Below are 20,317 nucleotides of genomic sequence, written 5' to 3'. Positions count from 1 at the left end.
AAAGTTCAATTTAAAAATATTTTGACACTCATGAAATTTCAACTTCAAAGCGAACCACATATTTAAACACAATCCTTTTCTTATTTTTTTTTAATAATAAAATTTTAACCAAATATTGTTGAAACTCCATACCACGAGACTATTGAGTTCCATATTTAATCCGCTTTTTTTAACACGCGCTACAACTTTGCACCTCTTTGAAAGTGTTATGAACTCAACAGAACGATACCTTGATTAAATTTTTAAATAAACTGATTATAATAGAACTAACAAAATAGTAACAGACCTCGTGTCTTGTTCTCGGGCCCATAGCTCTTCTCAGATATTAGGTTGGAGCTGATTCATAACAGACACATAAAACGTAAAGCAAAGCAATAGAACCTCAGAAAGCAGGGGATTGGAGGAGAGAAGGACGGTGACGTTTCATCAACAAACAAACGTTGCATTCTTCTGCCTTTCCCCTTCACCCTAAAGAAGTAGTTAAAACTGAAATTGACATTGGAAATTGGAAGGAAAATGGTGGACTTGGGCAGGGTACAAAAGGAGCAACAAGAATGTAATAAAGTTGTTCAGGTTTCTGGAACTGGAATAATAGTAAGTCCTAAAGGCGACAGTCTCACTCACTTGATTGGTACAATTCCTGGTCCTTCTGATACTCCTTATGAAGGCGGCACTTTCAAGATCGATATCACTCTTCCTGGTAAAAACGCCTATATTTTTTTACTTCCAATATTTGCATAACCAAAGAGATTAAAAAGATTTGAATTTTGAACTTGGGTTTTATGTGTTTTCAGTGGTTTAGGGTTGTGAATTTCGTTGACCAAGAATTTTTTAATTTAACATTTTTTATGCACGTTGTTTTAAGAATGTCAAAGATTCTGCCTATTTGACAAATGCTGAGGCCTGAAATATTTTATGTTAATATTAATTTTATGTGATGATTATTGTTACCTCATGATGATTTACTAGCTTCCTTGCGTTGTTGCTCAGGAAGGCAATATGCATTTTGAATTCTACTTAGGCATGGAGTTTTACTTTGTGTGGAATGTAGCATATTTAGCTTATGACAATGAATCATATTAACTACTCCTATGTTTTTGTAGATGGCTATCCATTTAAGCCTCCAAAAATGGAATTTGCAACAAAAGTGTGGTATGTAAAAGAAATGTGCTCTACTATCTGTCAATTATTTTATTTCCTTTATTTTGGGAATAGAAGTATAGCGTGTACAACGTTTTTGTGTCTTTACCTGTTCATTTGGGGTGTCATAGGAAGAATATACAAACTGCTGATTAACTGAATTGCGCCATTTTCAGTTACTCTTACTTCAAACTTTGGGTCCTCCACTAGAGAAAGGGTGGGGGTGGGGGGGTTAGGGGGTAGCAATTGTATGTATCTTTCAGGTATTATTGGCTTTCCTCCTACTTCTCCAAACTGTTTTGCATGACTGATACATGATAGAAGGATTTCAGAACAATAATGTTTCATCTTCTACTAGAACGGAAGTTTGCGTCCTTTCCTTCACTATTCGAACTGAATAGTATGTAGGATAAGGCGGAATTCCTAATTGAAGTTCTAAAGCTTTAGTGCGTCAATGTGCACAAAGCATCACTGCAGTCTCCTAGCTTAAACTGCACTAAAATACACGTCCTGTGAATTCTGGCATATATATTATATTTTCTTCAACAGAAGCCAAATTGCTGTCACTGAATTATCAGTTTTCCCATACCTTTTAGAACACGATCAATCTTAACCTGGATATGCTACATTGGCAACACGCTTGGTTTATAGGTTTTGCTTCTTTCCATAGGACTTAATTGTGCCACGTAAATATGTTTTAATGTCATTGGAGTTTGTCCCATTGTACTATCGTTTAATCCTTAGAACAAAAATGTATTTTAAGGCGCCGTCCAATCTTTAGCATCTACAGAGGTAATAAATGCCAGTATACCTTAATCTTCATCTCTTATTTTTTCTGCATATTCCCTGTTTTTGTTTCGTGCATCTGCAATTTAGAGTAATGCCAATGTCATCTAATCTGTCATGAAAGCTCTTCTAATTTTCTCGCTCTATCACAGACGTTGAATAACACCGAGCTCGTCGGGGACATTTGTGACTAAACTTAAGAAATTCTTTCTTTTCACACCAACCGATCGACCTACCATTTCTACGACAGAACTGATAGGCACCAATCGCGAATTTAATCTCTGGTCAGTTTCTCTCCAGCATCTAGATGCCAACCGATTAGATGAATAAAGCTTCCATGAACTCAGATCACATCACAAAAAATTACATGAAGCAGGAATCTCCAGTTTAGACAAATTGTAACTAATTTGATGGCTAATATTATTAATACCTCCGAAAGCAGTCAAACTTGGATCCTTAACTGCTATAACATTCAACCTGGAGTATATCCATCAAAGTGAGTCAGCCAGATTGGGGAACCCAACTTATCATTCTTATACCTTAATACTTACGAATCTACTTAACAGAAATTCAGCTTTCTTTGAAAGAAGAAGCTCTCAAGATAGGTGCTCCAAATTCATTATGATCTGATATCATGAGATTCCATGCACATCTGACTGGAAAACATTGATTAGGGTGAATGAGCTGGGTTTAAGAGATGGTGTTGTCACCAAGGACGGCAGTGCGGACATGATCTTCTTGAACAATAAATAGCGAGTCAAATCGTTGAAAAATGAAACTTTTTGGTACCCGCTAAAAGTTCAGGAAATTCAAACGTTTGACCCTCCACATAATCTTATGTGCATACCGTTGTACTTGAAAGAAAAGGTTGTCGGATGTTAAGAAGTGCATTATCTGCTGCTTCCCAGTTAAACTTTATGATTCAAATGATTTCTGTGTGTTTATTTCCCTTTGAAGGCATCCCAACATTATTAGTCAAAGTTGCGCGATATGCCTAGATATCCTGAAAGACCAGTGGAGCCCTGCACTCACTCTCAAGACAGCTCTCCTTTCTACAGGTGATTTGCTGGTCTTTGGTCTTATTGTCTCTCTCTCTCTCTCCACGTCTTTTTTCCCCAATGATCATTCTATTTCTCTTTATTGCAGTATCTTAGAGACTATCAGACCTTTTTTGGCACAGCTCGTTACTGGACTGAGACTTTTGCAAAAATATTTTCATACTTGGTGCTGAGGAGAAAGTGTGCAATTTGTTAAAGCTTTATTTTTCTTTTTACATTTTTATCCAGCTAGTAAATAGGACAACTTTTAACAAGTTTTGTTTGATCTTGCATATTTGCTGGTCACCTACTGTGATCAAATTGACTACTGAATGATTAGAATTCAAAGCACAGATTCAAAGACTTGTGGAAATGGGATTTGACGAAGGTCAAGTGAGGAGTACACTGGAAGCAACAGGTTGGGATGAAAACATGATACCTGAAAAGCTATGCTCTGGCTGGAACCTTCTCTACTGAAACTCAATTTTTTGAATATAGAAGACTTTATGCTGCCATGAGAAAGATGAAATACAAAAGGCATGACTTGATTGGCCAATTTTTTTTTCCTTTTCTATGATTCTTGGTTAACTCTTCATCTCTGCTTGTGACTTTTCTGATGTGATTTTATCAGTATCAAGCAAAATGCATCTGAACCTGCAGAAGTGGAATTGTTCATAGTAAATGTGCTTTTAAGAATTCAACATAACCTTTTCTTTTTGTGTATTTTAATTCTTTTAAGATAATTTTCAACAAACCAACCTTTTGATGATAATATTTTACTTCATATGAATCTTTAGGCCTGAAATCTCCTTGTTCCCCCACAGGGAGAGAAAATTTACATTATTTTAAGGATATAGCCACTACAGATTATTTTTTCCTGGGGATTTCTTGAACTTTGACGTATACAGAGGTGCAAACTGACTGGAGGACTATAGTCAGCCTATGGTGCGTATTGACGAATTAAAGTTATCTTGCACATTAGTGAATACTCTTTGTAGCAGTTCTCTCTTTTCTCTATTCCAATTTCAGTAGTAGGCAAGAACAGATGTATGTATGAGCAAACTAACTGAAGTACTATTTCCTGGATATGATGCTGAGTGGCATTTGTGCATAATATTGGATTGCCGAAATCTTTAAAATTCTAAGTTACAAGTTTGAAGGTTGGAAAAGTTTTTGTACCAAAGGGCTGTAACTCTGGAAATCAAATTTTACAGTTCTTTAAATCTGACAATATGAGGGATACAAATCTCTTGTATTTGGTTGCCCATGATCTACATATCTAGACAAGCTTCTAAATAATGCTATTACTTGTTGTGCAGCCAAGGGAAAAATAATGAGACTTCGAGATTGGAGAGCTAGCAAATGGCGTTGTAGTGTATTCATTTGCTTGGTGTAAACACCTGGTGCGGGTAAGTTGTTACCTTTATCATCTCAGTAAATCAGAATTATGGCAAGTGCCCTCATTCTTAGGAATATGGATCTTATGTCACCACACCACCGCATCTCAAAAATAATCTCGCAAAGATGGCATTGTTAAATAACACTATTGGAGATGAAGCTAGGCGAGCTCCTCGTCGCGCAAGCACAAAGATTGTGACCATGTATTGAACTTCAACTCTATTTCACTCAAATGTGTAATTCAGCTGACTGGAATTCCAGATAATATTGACAGCCATGACCAACATGCCTTCTCCATCAACATGGCCAAAGGGTATAGTTATATTTACTGTCTCATGTGTATTCTTAAAAACCACCTAGGATAAAAGAAAGCACTAACTTTGTTTATGCAACTTTGGGCTGACAAATACCAAATCTACTCATCATTTATTGAAACCATAGGAAAAGAGTATGTCAAGACCTAAAATGTGTTCCATCTGGCCGTTTCAAGGATAACACCCTAACTAAGGCCTAAAGTTCTTATAGTCTCAGGTATCTTTTTGTGGTGAGGGTAGGTCCATCTGAGGATTTCCAAATGAATTGTGGGTTCTATACAGGTGGGATGTCGTTTTATTTATGATCTACATATAGCTTGCAAATTTATACTATACTGTTTTATTCTTTTAATCATTTAAAATAAGGAAATTATATATTATGGAGAAAAAATTTACAAATTTCGGGCTGAAATTTTGTACAATTTTCAATCAGTGTATGGTAAATTCCTCATTCTTCTTATAAATATACACCTCAATTACGTATACAAACCTCGATATATCATTATCACAATCCTAAGCATCTCAGAGAAAATCTTACAAAAGCAATGACTTTGTCTAATGATATTGGAGAAAAAGGTAGAGAAGTACTCGCTGCTCAGGCACACACATGGAACCATACGTAGAGAAGTACTCGCTGCTCAGGCACACACATGGAACCATACATTCAACTACATCAACTCCATGTCACTCAAATGTGCAATTCAACTTGGAATTCCAGATATCATCCACCGTCATGGCCGAGCCATGACACTCTTCCAATTGGTGGATGCCCTCCCAATCAACAAGTCTAAAGGTCAGGATTGAATTTATCGTCTCATGCGTATTTTAACTCATGCAGGTTTCTTTATTCAGACCAAGATTAACGAAGAAGAAGGGATTATTTACTTACTCCGACTTCGTATCTCCTCCTCAAAGATGAGCCTATGAACATGATCCCTTTTATACAACAAATGCTTGATCCAACTTTCATGGATCCGTGGGATCGGCTGAGCAAATGGTTTCAGAATGACGATTCTACCCCATTCGCTACTACTCATGGGATATCGTTGTTTGAATGTCGGGAAAGAACCCGGGCTTAACCATCTGATTAACGAAGCCATTGCTAGTGATGCCCGATTGATTATACGTGTGGTGATCAGAGGCGGACCTACGTTGCCGGTTGAGGGGTCACGGGACCCCTTTAGCATCGGCGAAAACCCTATATATATATATATATATATATATATATATATATATATATATATACCCCTTAAATATTTTACTTTGCCCCCAAGCACAAAAAGGCTTACCGGAGAAGTGGTTGCTTTGGTCGCTTAAATTCCCTCAGCTGGAAGACGTAGCGAAACCCTCTTCAGCTTTTTCTCCTTTTTATTTTAGTTCTTTGAATACAATATAATTTATAGCATTCCCTCCGTTCCAGTTTATGTGAACATATTTCCTTTTTGGTCTGTTCCAAATAGAATGACCCATTTTTAAATTTGGAAATAATTTAACTTAAACTTCCAATTCTATCCTTAATGAGAAGCTTTTATATCCACACAAATACTCTGGACCCCTTTTTGACTTGTTTAGAATCACAAATTTCAAAAGTCTTCATTTTTTCTTAAACTCCATGCTCAATCAAACAGGTTCATATAAATTGGAACGAAGGGAGTACTTTAATAGCAAATTGCTTTACTTTTTACTTTTATCTTCTTCTTTTTTGAATTCAATTATCGTTTAGTACTAATACATAATAGTCAGCTTAATTAATTTTATTCTTTTCCAAATTCCTCCCTTAAAATTAAAAGACTCAATTTGCAACTTGTCGCTCCACAAATAAAAAAAATACAAATCCTTCTACAACAACCTTCTTCAACAATCACTTTTGTTAGAACATGAGCAGCGGAAGCAAACATACAATCCAGGTATCACAAACATGTAAACTAGACAATGATATAATTACGGAGATTAGAAGCACTAACCTCTCAAAAACGTTGCACAGGTCCTCCACAGAGCAAGAATCCATGGCTATAGTCTTCTGCTATGCTCTTTGTAAGACCTAAATTATTTGTGTGAGCAAATAATACAACTCTGAATAGTGAGTTATTAGGTGAAACTAGTCTCCCTTATGTAGACCCGAAATTAAGCCAAAAAGGGGCTCAAAAGTGCTAGCAGAATCCTACTCTAACTCATAAAGATAACTTTTCTCCCAAGTCACCTTTTACCTAAGTCTGTCCAGGTTTTAACTAGGTATAGCAGGGACCACAGAAACAATAAAGAGGCTACCAATAAATATTATTAATTTGAAATTCGGATGAATTAAATCCACTATAATTAATCGCAGTTTATTCCATTAAAAATTTGCAATTGAACTCCTCAATATGAATTTCGAAATTCATTAATACTTATTTTAACTCCCCATGCTAAAATTACAAATACCAGTTAACTAAACTAAATCACTGATAATTTAATTTAATCAACTAATTAAATCCTTTACAATTCCGCTTAAACCATTTCATGTGACGGATACAAAATTCACCGGCCGAGTTTTCATATGAAAACATATAAGCTTACATAAAGGGGTATCATTAAACTCCAAACCAAGTCACAGATTCTCTCAACTAATCATTATTTCACAAAACTAATCATTATTTCACAAATGCTATTCGTTATTGTCCAATCTATTAGGCATGCACTAACTCTGAATAGAGTTGTACTTTTTGATAAATCAAAACAATAAATAAATCACATTGATCATAATAACTATATCAAGATTAGGAGTATAAGCTCATTTAATGAATCAGAGAAAATATTTTATATATATTCAGTACAAAAATATCTTTTCTCTACTTGGTCCGTTCAATAAACATTAAGTATACTAGCACAAGAAGTTGGAGTAAAATCACTCCCATAATCAAGATAAATTATACTTTAATCTTGTGCTACAATCATCAAGATATTTTGCCCAATAATATCTTCGATTGTGATCATAGTTTATTAATTATGAGAAGCGACAATTTAATCTTCTGTGCATGAGCTAAGACTACATACACTGAATTGTCTACTACATAACTAAAGGATATATATGTAACAACTGATCTATTTAAAATAATACTTTATATTGAATAAATCAAATAAACAATTGTTCCATAAAGAGTAAAACACAATACTATAACTAAATAGCATGGTTAATAGTATATCTAAACAACTTTGACTTTGACTCGACAATGACAACTAAAAGTTTTAGACTCTTCTTCAGTTCTTTGACTATTACCATACCCTTAATCTTGATTTCTTTAGTAAGTTTTTGATAATTTAAAGTTTGAATGCCCTTTTGATCACTAACCCCTTTTTTAATTATTAAAAGATTAAAAATTTCAAAGTGTGAAACATGGTTAATCAAACACCTTCCCTTCACATAGCACCCATTTTGCGAAGAAATCTGTCTCTCTGTTTGGTATTTTCTTTTTCTTTAGAACTTCTTTTTGTTTATATTTAGATGATAAGTCATCATAATCATTAAGTTTTCAAAGAGTCGCACGCCGAATTTTATCTCTAGTAATTGGCATATACTGGTGCCCCCGTCGTGCTCAAATCCTGGGTCCGCCTCTGGTGGTGATTAAACATTGTAAGGGAATTGTTGAAGGATTGAAATCATTGGTGGACGTTGGAGGCGGCACTGGAACCGTAGCTAAAGCTATTGCCAATGCAGCCCCGGTGTACGAAGCATCTCGCGTTTGTGCAGGGTACGGGGAAGGGCCGCACCCAAGGGGGTGTGATGTAGCTATTGCCAATGCATTTTCAGATATAAGATGCACTGTCTTCGAACTGTCGCATGTAATTTAAGGACTTGAAGGGAGCAACAACCTGAGCTATGTAGGAGGAGACATGTTTAAGTCCAGTACTCCTTCTGTTGATGCTATTTTACTGTATACGGTCGAAACTGATTTCGACATTCGTACGATTGGTCGAGATGGGAACACAATGGACCGAAGAGAGTGTTCATAATATCGAGATGGGATCTGAAGAAACAAACGAGCTTCGAGTTTCATGGACAGGTCAAATACCGAGCTCAAAGTCATTATCGAGTTCGAGTCCAAATCAAACTATGATGAGAAGCTATGGAATCAAGATTAAAGGGCCAGAGGCCAACCAACACCGACCTTGAGTCAGTACTGGTCCCCAAGTCAATATCGAGCTCTAACCCTGGAAACCGACCGATACCGAGTCCGATCATGATCGAGCCAAGAGACAATAGCCGTTACAACCGCACTAAGAGAGGGAATCTCGGCGGAAACTAGGGAAAAACTGATTTATCATGGGCTCTCTACTATCTATTTTTAATTATATCCAAAATAGGATCCCTCCACTATAAGAGGGATGGCCATTATTCTTGTAAGCGGGATCAAGTCATTCATAAAATGTAACAAAAATACTGTTGATACATCCCTATATTGGAAGATTATCCCTTTGAGTTTCATACATCATTTTATTTTGCTTGTTCATAAATCATCTCTTTTCAACTTTGCTTATTTTTTATACTTTACAGTTAATATTTAATATTTCTACTTCTCTTTACGATTCATGTCAAGTTATACTACATACCCTTAGAACTATGTACAAATTCAATTCATCCGTTTTTCGGGTAAACAGTTTGGCGCCCACCGTAGGGCTAAGGATAACAGTGGTTATTTGACACAAAATCTGCAAAACACACCATTTTACAATTGTTGTTGAAAGTGTTTGATTTCGGATTAGCAACAACGAACTCTCAATTAATGGCCTTACCTGTCGACAATGAAGCGACCTTCAAGGTGAGAACAACAACTTAACGCCCAGGGCCGAAAGGCCGCTTGTTGATGCCGTTGGGGCCCGAGTCGAAGTACCATTAGACGTTAATTCGCATGTGGCTATTGAGGCAAACCAACGTTCTGAACCTGAAAATAGCATTCATGGTAGTACTCGATCTGCAGCTCGAGACACCCATAACGTTGAGGAAAACAAAATCAGCTTGCGTATGATTTTCGAAACGTTGAAAGTTCAACAGGTAGCGATAGCTCAGTTGCAGAGTCAAACCCAGGTACCGAGCAGACCGGAGCCCAGTTCACCCCGAAAAATCACCCACAGAACTGAGCCAGCTATAGTAAGGTCAAATGAGCAAGAATCAGGGACTAATCCCGAAATTGCTAAGATACTCGAGGAACTCACAAAACGGATCGAAGCAAACGATAAAAAAGTGAAAACATATAACTCAAGGGTCGATCAGATCGTGGGGGCACCACCAGTGTTGAAAGGGTTGGATTCCAAAAAATTCGTGCAAAAGCATTTTCCTCCGAGTGCAGCTCCAAAATTGATCCCCGAAAAATTTCGCATGCCCGAGATTCCTAAATATAATGGGACGACCGACCCTAACGAACACGCCACCTCTTACACGTGTGCCATAAAGGGTAACGATTTAGAAGATGACGAAATCAAATCTGTGCTGTTGAAAAAATTCGGAGAGAACCTTTCGAATGGAGCAATGATTTGGTATCACAACTTGCCACCAAATTTCATCGACTCATTCGCCATGTTAGCAGATTCTTTTATAAAGGCACACACAGGGGCCATAAAGGTCGCAACGAGGAAATCAGACCTTTTCAAGGTAAGACAAAGAGATAATGAAATGCTGAGGGAGTTCGTGTCCCGATTTCAAATAGAACGCATAGAATTGCCACCGGTCACAGATGATTGGGCCGTTCAAGCTTTCACCAAGGGTTGAACAAGCGGAGTTCGATAGCATCACGTCAGTTGAAATAAAGTTTGATCGAGTATCGGCCGTGACCAGGGCAGATGTGCACAATCGATACTAGTCGAAGATCAGGGTTGAGGACGACCAACTAAGAGCCCTCTCCGGTTCAGTACATCCAAATAGGTCGGTAGTTAAGAACCAGAGGAGCATCGACGGGGAGCAAAGGTCGAACAGAGACCGATATCAACCATATACCGCAGATTGAAGGAACAATGGTTCAAGACGCAATTCCACCCGGAACAATCAAAGAAGTGATCGAGGACAGAGTTCTCAGGGACTTATGAGCAAAAGTGGCTTTGACAAGTATACTGATCCCACAAAGGCACCTCGGTTATCATAATATAACTTTAGCATCGATGCATCGGGCATTGTATCGACAATCGGAAGGATCAAAGATACTAGGTGGCCTAAACCCATACAAACCGATCCTTCCCAAAGAAATCCAAATTTGATGTGCAAGTATCATGGCATGCATGGTCACAAGACCGAGGATTGCAGACAATTAAGGGAGGAGGTAGCCCGTCTATTCAACGAGGGCTACCTTCGAGAGCTCCTCAGCGATCGAGTCAAGAATCATTTCAGAGAAAGAGACGCCAACAGGAAAAATGAACAGGAGGAACCCCAACATGTCATTCATATGATTGTCGGTGGGGTCGACGTTCCACAGGGACCCATGTTCAAACACACTAAGGTATCAACCACTAGGGAAAAACGAACCCGAGATTATGTGCCCGAAGGCACTTTATCATTCAACAACGAAGAAGCAGAAGGCATTTCTCAGCCCCACAACGACGCTCTGGTAATTTCTATCTTATTAAGTAAAGTTCAATTTAAGCGTGTTTTAGTGGATCCAGGTAGTTCGGCGAATATCATCCGATCGAGGGTCGTGGAACAGCTCGGCCTACAAAATCAAATCGTACCCGCAGCTCGGGTTTTAAACGGCTTCAATATGGCCAGTTAAACAACTAAAGGGGAGATTATTCTACCGGTGAACATGGCTGGAACAATTCAAGACACCAAGTTCCACGTAATTGAGGGTGACATGAGATACAATGCCCTGCTCGGAAGGCCTTGGATCCACAATATGAGGGCAGTCCGTTCGACCCTTCACCGAGTAATGAAATTCCCGATGTCGGAAGGTGTAAAAATAGTATACGGGGAACAACATGCTGCAAAGGAAATATTTGCGGTCGATGAGGTAACACCAATATCGACACTGTCAACCTCGGAAAGGTCGAGCATCAAAGGAAAAGAGGAAGTCTAATAGCAATCACAGCCATCAGCCTCAACCGAATCGGGAAAGCAGGAGATAGAAGAAGAAGAAGAGGACTTTCTGACCCCTCGAACTTTTATTGTTCCCGAAGATTCCGATGCCACCAAATCAACGGTCGAAGAGCTGGAACAGGTTATATTGATCGAGTACTGGCCCGAGCAAAAGGTATACCTGGGAACGGGATTAAACCTCGAACTCAGGAAGAGGCTTATTCAATTCTTTATTGATAACATAGATTGTTTTGCTTGGTCCCATTTAGACATGACAGGGATCCCACCGGAGATAACGACGCATCGGCTAAGCCTGGACCCCGGGTTCAAACTGGTGAAGCAAAAGAGGAGACCTCAGTCCGAGATAAAGCACGCAATCATAAAGGATGAGGTAACTAAACTTCTCAAAATAGGGTCCATTTGGGAGGTGAAATACCCCGAATGGTTAGCCAATGCAGTTGTAGTTCCTAAAAAAGGGAACAAACTTAGAATGTGTGTAGATTATAAGGATTTAAACAAGGCATGCCCCAAAGATTCTTTTCCACTGCCTAACATCGATCGCATGATCGATACCACGGCCGGCCATGAGATCCTTACTTTTCTCGATGTCTATTCCGGGTACAATCAAATCCAAATGAACCCGGAGGACCAAGAAAAGACTTCATTTATCACCAAGTATGGAACCTATTGTTATAATGTAATGCCCTTCAGGCTAAAAAATACATGAGCTACTTACCAACGTCTAGTAAATAAAATATTCGAAGAACAAATAGGTAAATCAATGGAAGTTTATATCGACGACATGCTAGTTAAGTCCCTGCGCGCAGAGGACCATTTGATTCATTTGCAGGAAACGTTCGAGATTTTAAGAAAATACAACATGAAGCTCAACCCTGAGAAATGTGCTTTCGGGGTCGGTTCGGGCAAGTTCTTTGGCTTCATGGTATCGAATCGGGGGATCGAAATCAACCCCGATAAAATCAAAGCCATCGAAGACATCACCGTCGTGGATAATGTAAAAGCCGTACAGAAGCTAACCGGACGGATAGCTGCATTAGGCCGATTCATCTCGAGGTCGTCGGATCGAAGCCACCGATTTTTCTCTCTACTAAAAAAGAAGAACGATTTTGCCTGGACCCCGGAATGCCAACATGCATTAGAAGAATTGAAGTGATACCTATCGAGCCCACCACTGCTTCACACTCCGAAGGCAGATGAGAAACTTTACTTGTACTTAGCAGTATCGAAAATAGTGGTAAGTGGTGTCCTAGTTCGAGAAGAGCAATGTACGCAATTTTTTGTTTATTATATAAGTCGAACCATAGGGGAAGCAGAAACTAGGTATCCGCACTTGGAGAAATTGGCACTTGCACTGATAAACGCCTCTTGAAAGTTAAGACCATACTTTTATTGTCACCCCATATGTGTATTAACTACTTACCCACTTCGGAATATTTTGCACAAGCCCGAACTATCTGGCCGATTGGCCAAATGGGCCGTCGAACTCAGTGGGTACGATATCGAATATCAATCCCGGACGGCCATCAAGTCTCAAATTTTAGCAGACTTCATAGCCGATTTCGCGCCAACCCTCGTACTTGAAGTGGAAAAGGAACTCTTGTTAAAATCGAATACATCGTCGAGGGTATGGACCCTCTTCACAGACGGTGCTTCGAATGTGAAGGGGTCCGGGCTGGGCATCGTTTTGAAGCCACCCACGAGTAGCACTATTAGGCAATCTATCAAAACTTCTAGGTTGACTAACAATGAGGCCGAGTACGAGGCCATGATTACAGGTCTCGAACTAGCCAAAAGCTTGGGAGCAGAAGTCATTGAAGCCAAGTGTGACTCTTTACTGATGGTAAACTAAGTAAACAAAACCTTCGAAGTTTGAAAGGATAGAATGCAAAGGTATTTGGACAAACTGCAGGTAACTTTGCACCGTTTCAAAGAATGGACTTTACAGCATGTATTTCGAGAACAAAACAATGAGGCCGATGCACTTGAAAATTTTGGGTCGTCGGTCGAGGAAGACGAGATCAGCTCGGGGACTGTCGTTCAACTCTCGAAATCCGTAATCGAGGAAGGTCATGTCGAGATAAACTCTACAAGCTTAACCTGGGATTGGAGGAATAAATATATTGAATACTTGAAGAACGAAAATTAGGGTTTCTAAAAGTTCTCAAAGAACACCTTGATACAAAGCTGAAAAACAAGACGAGATACGAAATGAAAGGATTCGCTCTGATACCATGTTAGAAATCAGAAATTCGAGCTCGAATCCATGGAGGATTTCGGCGATCGGAACAAATGTGAAACAGAGAGGAGAAGAATGGCGTGTGAGACATGCAGCAGATGGAATAGAAAATATCTGGACTTTTCTCATTAGTTTAAAATGTATGACTGTGCAAGTATTTGTAGAGTGGGCCTAACTAAATCTAAGATTTGGGCTAACTAATTACATATCTAATAAAAGAAACAAAGCAGATAAATAAAATGGCCCAAATACAACTCAACAGTTTTACCTATAGGGCCTAAATTTATTACACGCCTACCTATTCCCCTTTCCCCCTTGATTCAACAGTAAAGGGTTCGATGTAAATGCAAAACTCTTTCTCTCTTTCATTATGCAAGCATTTACCTGTAAAAAGGAAGTTTAATGTACCTATTTTATTTTATCTTTATTTTTTTAAATTGAAAGGAGTTTATTTCTATAATATGCAAAATCACGACATGTATATATTAGTTATTCAAATAATCTTTTATGATAAATATCAATAGTAACCTAATAAAATTACAATAAACATACGTTATATAAAAAACAAATACTATACTAATAGTATAAAATATTTTTATATTATTGTTAATGTATATAACTTAAATCAAAAAATAAAAAATCTCTTAAACTTCAATAACGAATCAACTATGATTCTAGTATTGCTAATACATGAAAGGGTGATGCCTTGCTTATGTTAACTCTTTAAAGAGCGGAAACTTAATAACTTAATAATATATATATATATATTTGCAAAACCCAGTTAATCTATTTATTTTTGAGCAATTTATACTAACTACCTACTCAAGTCAAAATAATTACTCTTTTATACCCATTTTGAAAAAAATTAGAATACATACCTATTCCACCAAAATTAATTACCCGTCCATCTATCTCTACCTAAAAAAAGAGTTGTCATCACGACCTTTTTAGTAGAACTCGTATTCAATGGAAGTGATTAAGCTGAAGCAAAATAACATATCTAAATTTTAGTATAATCGATGACGCACAAAAATTGAGTTAATTAGATTATATGACAACTGATATTATTTCAATTTAATAATTGAATTAAAAAATCTTTTTAAAACTCTTTGCGTACAACTGTATACCCTGTTGGTATAACTATATACTATACCGGTATCATATGTTAGTTGGAATCTTTTTTGGTTGTATTAGCTACATTTAATTGGTACACTGTTTGATTTTTCTTTAGTAATAGTAGAATAATACAGTATCTTGAATTTTTTAATTTTCCTTTATGTATGTGTATTATGTAATCATTTTGATTTTTTCTTTATCCGTTTTTTTATATAATAGTATTATAGTACAATATCTTGAAATATATTATTATATTAATATGTGGTACACTACTTTTTAATTTTTTTCTTTATGCATGTTTATTATGTAATAGTAGTATAGTCATATTGAAATTAATTAGTAGAACTGTATACCCTATTGGTATAATTATATGTCATATTAGTATCATATGGTAGTTGGAATATTTTTTGGTTATTTTAGCTGCATTTTAAGTGAATTCTATTCTGAAATGATTTATATGATCATGTTTTGTTCTGTTGGATTTTCTTGTACTTATGGACATAGATTTTGTGTATTATATAATAGTTTTTATAGTTATATGCAGTTGTTGGAATGACCCCGTACTACTATATATCCTATTAGTATAGCTATATGCTATATTGGTATCATATGCTAGTTGAATTCTTTTTTGGTTGTATTAGCTGCATTTAATTGGTACACTATTTAATTTTCTTTTAATAATAGTAATATAGTACAATATCTTAAATACTTTATTATATTAATATGTGGTATACTATTTTTTTATTTTTCTGTTTATGCATGTGTGTTATGTAATAGTAGTATAGTTATATAGTTGTTGGGAATTAACCAGTAAAATTGTATATCATGTTTGTATAGTTATATGCCATATTGGTATCATATGATAGTCTGAATTCTTTTTGATTATTTTAGCTGCATTTTTAAGTGAATTCTATTCTAAAATTATTTATATGAACATGATTTGTAGTGCTGGAACTTTTTTGTGCCGATGGACATAGATTATGTATATTATGTAATAGTTTTTATAGTTATAGGCAATTGTTGGAACGACCTCATATAACTATATACCCTGTTAGTATACAGAATGAGCAAGTTGCTTTGCGAATATTTAGCTTGCAATGCGAGCATGTAATTTTCTCATACTTTTTTTGCATCCTTTAATGTTTTGGTACAGTAGTATAGTCGCAGATAGTTGTAGCAATATTCCAGAGCAATCATATACTCTGTTGGTATACATGTATGCCATATTGGTATCATATGTACTAGAAGTCTTTTTTGCTACTTATACTTTTATTGCATTTTCCAATATTTTATTATCATTTTTATTCTAACTAGTATATATGGAGATTTGGTGGCTGTAGATTGTGTTTTTTTGCTCCATAATTGGTTGTGTTATTGCTAATGGTAGAGTGTGTACTAATATTTGTAGGGAAGGAGATCAAGGTTTGCATGGCAATCACGTGTTGATTCTTAGAATCTGATTATGTAATTTATGGTGCTCAGCAACAGTCAGTGTGATATTCAGTGAATTAGATCAAGTGACAACTGATATTATTTCAGTTTAATAATTGAATTAAAAAAAATGAGAAAAAGACAAAAGATATATTATACTAGTTATATTTTAAAAAAAGGTGAATAAATATTTACTATATCAATTACTTTTTCTTATTGTATAAAAAAAGAATTATAAAAAATAGTGAAAACAATAAATGAAATTAGATTATGAAGAGAAAAAGAATATAAAAAAAAAAAGTTAAATGAAATTAGAAAAGGAACAAGAAATTAAAAAAAACAAACAAAAGCCAAAAAAAAAAGAGCCAAAATTGAGTGTGAAACTAAATTATGATAATAATAATAATAATAATAATAATATGATTTGGACCAAAATAAATAAACAGAAAAAGAACATATTAAGAAGAAAACAAGAAAAAAGAAAAGGAAAAAAGAAAAAAGACAAGAAGCTGAGAAATAAAAAAGAAAAGGAGAAAAAGAATAATAGGTGGGAAAAATAATTAGTTTTATGGGTAGAAAAGTAAATGGGTAGGTAAGGATAAATAGTTCTGTTTTTGTGGGTAATTGTGTCGTTTATCCTAAAAAAAAATTCACTTCTTATCATCATCTTTCGAGACAGCGGAAAAGAACATATAGTAAAGGTGGGATTTTGATTATCTGGATATGGCATATGCAAATTTGATATATTGTTTATTAATCTTCTTAACCTATTCATTTAAAATTAAGAAGATTAGATTTAATAATAAATGTCTTCCAATTTCCTGACACGAAAATTTTGGTACATATGAATGGTACCAAGACAAGTAATGTCAAATCCATTACATATTTGGAAGAAAAACCATTAGTTATAAATGATTCTCCAATAGATGAATTCAAATACATTGATTTTATCACAGTATTTACCATATCTCAATAAGTCAAAGTTTGTAGTGAATCTCCTCAGTCTTCTAAAATATGGAATTTCATTTATGACATGTCCTCTAATTTTTGTTATAAATATAGATTTCATAATCACAGCACTACACATCTCAAAACAATTCTCACAAACATGGCATTGTCTAATAATATTAGAGACAAAACTAGAGAAATCCTCGCTGCTCAGGCACACATAGCTAACCATGTATTCAATTACATAAATTTCGTGTCCCTCAAATGTGCTATTCAGCTTGAAATTCCAGATATCATTCACAACCATGGCAAACCAATGACCCTTTCCAATTTAGTGAATGCCCTCCCTATCAACAAAGCCAAAGGTCAGGATTGTATTTACCGTCTCATGCGTATTCTAATCCATTCAGGTTTCTTTATCCAAACCAAAATTAATGAAAATGAAGAAGAGGGTTATTTACTTACTCCAAATTCACATCTCCTCCTTAAAAATGAGCCTTTGAGTTTAGCTCCATTTGTGCTAGCGCAATTAGATCCAATTTTAATGGATCCGTTTCAGAGTCTAAGCAAATGGTTACAAAATAGTGACTCTACTCCGTTTGCAACTGCTCATGGGAAGCCATTGTTTGAATATGCAGGGGATGAACCTCGGCTTAATTATTTATTTAATGAAGCTATGGCTAGTGATGCCCGATTGATGATAAGTGTGGTGATTAAAAATGGTAGGGGAATTTTTGAAGGGTTGAAATCATTGGCGGATGTTGGAGGTGGCATTGGTACTGTGGCTAAAGCAATATCTAATGCATTTCCTGAAATAAAGTGCACTGTTTTTGATTTGCCACATGTTGTTGAAGGCTTGGAAGGGAGCAACAAGTTGAGTTATGTGGGAGGAGACATGTTTAAGTCCGTTCCTTCTGCAGATGCAATTTTATTGAAGGTAAAATACTACTCTTAACATACTTTTTTTCTAGAGTTGTAAACATGCGGGTTGAGTTAAAATGAGTTGGGTAAGGATAAGTCAAATGACTAGTCATGATTCAATCCACCTAACATGACCCAATATCCCCTCCTATTTTATTTTTTATGTTGTGAAAGAAATTGCGATAACTAATGTAATTATTAGCTTTAATTTTTCTAAATTTATTTATTTCTCAAATTTCAAAACTTGATTTTGTATATTTAGGGTTGGGTTATTGTTAGATGATGTGGCATTATTACCGATAGTTTTCGCACTTCTCTTGTAGCTTCATATTCCTAGATTTTTGCTATTACATGTTGTGTTATTTGTTTCCCTCATCTTATTTTCTTGCCATTATTATTGCTTGTTTATTGAGTCTTGTTTATTATTTTTGAGCCGAGGGTCTATCGGAAACATGCTCTTTTCCTTCATAAGGTAGGGTTAAGGTCTGCGTACGCATTACCCCACGTGTAGTATTTCATAAGGATTTCAGTAGGTTTGTTGTTGTTTAATGTTTAGGTTTGGGTTACATTTTGACCGGTTAGAATACAATATTTCACCCGTTTTTACCTAATAATTGGATCGGTTATTTTGGGTTCAACCCGTTGGGTCAAATTAACAAACAGATCATAACTCAACCTGTTTAGACTAGACGGATTGAGGCGTGGGTTACTAAAACTGTATAGTATTAATTTTACTACTTAAATGTTCCCTTTTGTTCAGTTATCTTGTTAATGAAAATTATGGTTTTGATGAATGACAAGCAGTGGATTTTACATGATTGGAGCGACGAAGACTGTGTTAAGATATTAAAGAAATGTAAAGAAGCAATTCCAAGTAAGGAGAATGGAGGAAAGGTGATCATAATTGACATTGTGGTTGATAGCCAAAAAGGAGATAACAAATCATTTGAAACCCAACTTTTCTCGGACACTCTTATGATGGTTCATGTTTCTGGGAAAGAAAGGAATCGAGAAGAATGGGTAAAACTCTTTTGTGATGCTGGTTTTAGTGATTACAAGATTATTCCTATCCTGGGATTAAGGTCTCTTATTGAGGTTTACCCTTAATATAATCTTGTACTAATAATTAATAATTCAAATACAAATAGACTTGCTTGATGAGGTGAGTGAAGCATTTTGAACTTCTAAATAAGGTAATATATTATACCATTAATATGAAAATTGTTCCTTTTTATATGGTGAAAAAGGAGCCTGTGTTAATTATAGTTCATTAATTTATTAGTATATTTCAGAGAGAGACTCATCATATTATTTGCCAAACAAGCCCAGAATCATGAATATAATAGCAGGGTTATAAATGCATCATTCAAATAAGTCTAAAATACAATAAACTTTTTCATCTGACTTAAGCTTTTGGTGCCTGAGATTGAACCACACCACCAACAGAAGAGGCTCAAACTATTTGCAAATCCAGTTCTTCTTTGATGGAGTCTGAGCAAAGAAAAAGAAGTCTGAAATGGAGTTCGAAATCTTAACAAAGAAATTGCAGAAGGATACAAATGGGAAAGATAAGAGAAAGGAGTGCGCTAATCTTGAATATAAGTGGATCCCTCTTGTAATATTATAGGACTTTAAGTTTTATGCACATGCAGTGTAAAAATTATTTAAACAAGCAAGTTAATTATAGTGTAATTACAAGTAAATCTCATGAATTGATTACTTAATAAACACTGTTACTAACGTGCTATAACCGGCTAAAGTAAAAAAATATTACACTGTCACTTAAATCCATATTAGAGACATGGTGCATCATAATAATGATTTAGATCCATTGTTATAGTTTTCCTACACCACTAAATTTTAGGTTGGGCCAAAACCTAAAGTGAACAAGTCCACGTCTAACTTATCTGAATTGGGACAACATACTAATGGA

At 35.9% G+C, this 20,317-nt stretch overlaps 2 protein-coding genes and 1 pseudogene across 3 annotated transcripts; all 3 read left to right on the top strand.

Moving 5' to 3' along the window:
• Positions 1-370: 370 nt before the first annotated feature.
• LOC104091331 (ubiquitin-conjugating enzyme E2 27-like) lies at positions 371-4,655 on the top strand. 2 transcript variants are annotated; one of them, XM_070197326.1, is made up of 5 exons: positions 371-700; positions 1,104-1,152; positions 2,884-2,984; positions 3,073-3,500; positions 4,283-4,655. In XM_070197326.1, exons 1-4 carry the CDS (start codon positions 517-519, stop codon positions 3,078-3,080), a joined length of 342 nt encoding a protein of 113 aa, XP_070053427.1. In that variant the 5' UTR covers positions 371-516; the 3' UTR covers positions 3,081-3,500; positions 4,283-4,655. The 2 variants fall into 2 exon arrangements, with proteins under 2 accessions (XP_070053427.1, XP_070053428.1); XM_070197327.1 differs by lacking the exon at positions 4,283-4,655 and having other exon boundaries at positions 3,073-3,164; positions 3,304-3,428.
• A 476-nt stretch (positions 4,656-5,131) lies between these two features.
• On the top strand, positions 5,132-6,181 carry LOC138907121 (probable O-methyltransferase 3; annotated as a pseudogene).
• Positions 6,182-17,569: 11,388 nt separating this feature from the next.
• Positions 17,570-19,679, top strand: LOC104091332 (trans-resveratrol di-O-methyltransferase-like). Its single transcript, XM_009596653.4, has 2 exons — positions 17,570-18,400; positions 19,189-19,679. Exons 1-2 carry the CDS (start codon positions 17,624-17,626, stop codon positions 19,489-19,491), a joined length of 1,080 nt encoding a protein of 359 aa, XP_009594948.1. The 5' UTR covers positions 17,570-17,623; the 3' UTR covers positions 19,492-19,679.
• Positions 19,680-20,317: the final 638 nt, after the last annotated feature.

Source organism: Nicotiana tomentosiformis, chromosome 3 (assembly GCF_000390325.3).
Source record: "Nicotiana tomentosiformis chromosome 3, ASM39032v3, whole genome shotgun sequence".
Taxonomy (NCBI): Eukaryota; Viridiplantae; Streptophyta; class Magnoliopsida; order Solanales; family Solanaceae; genus Nicotiana; species Nicotiana tomentosiformis.
This window is presented reverse-complemented; position numbering and strand designations above follow the sequence as displayed.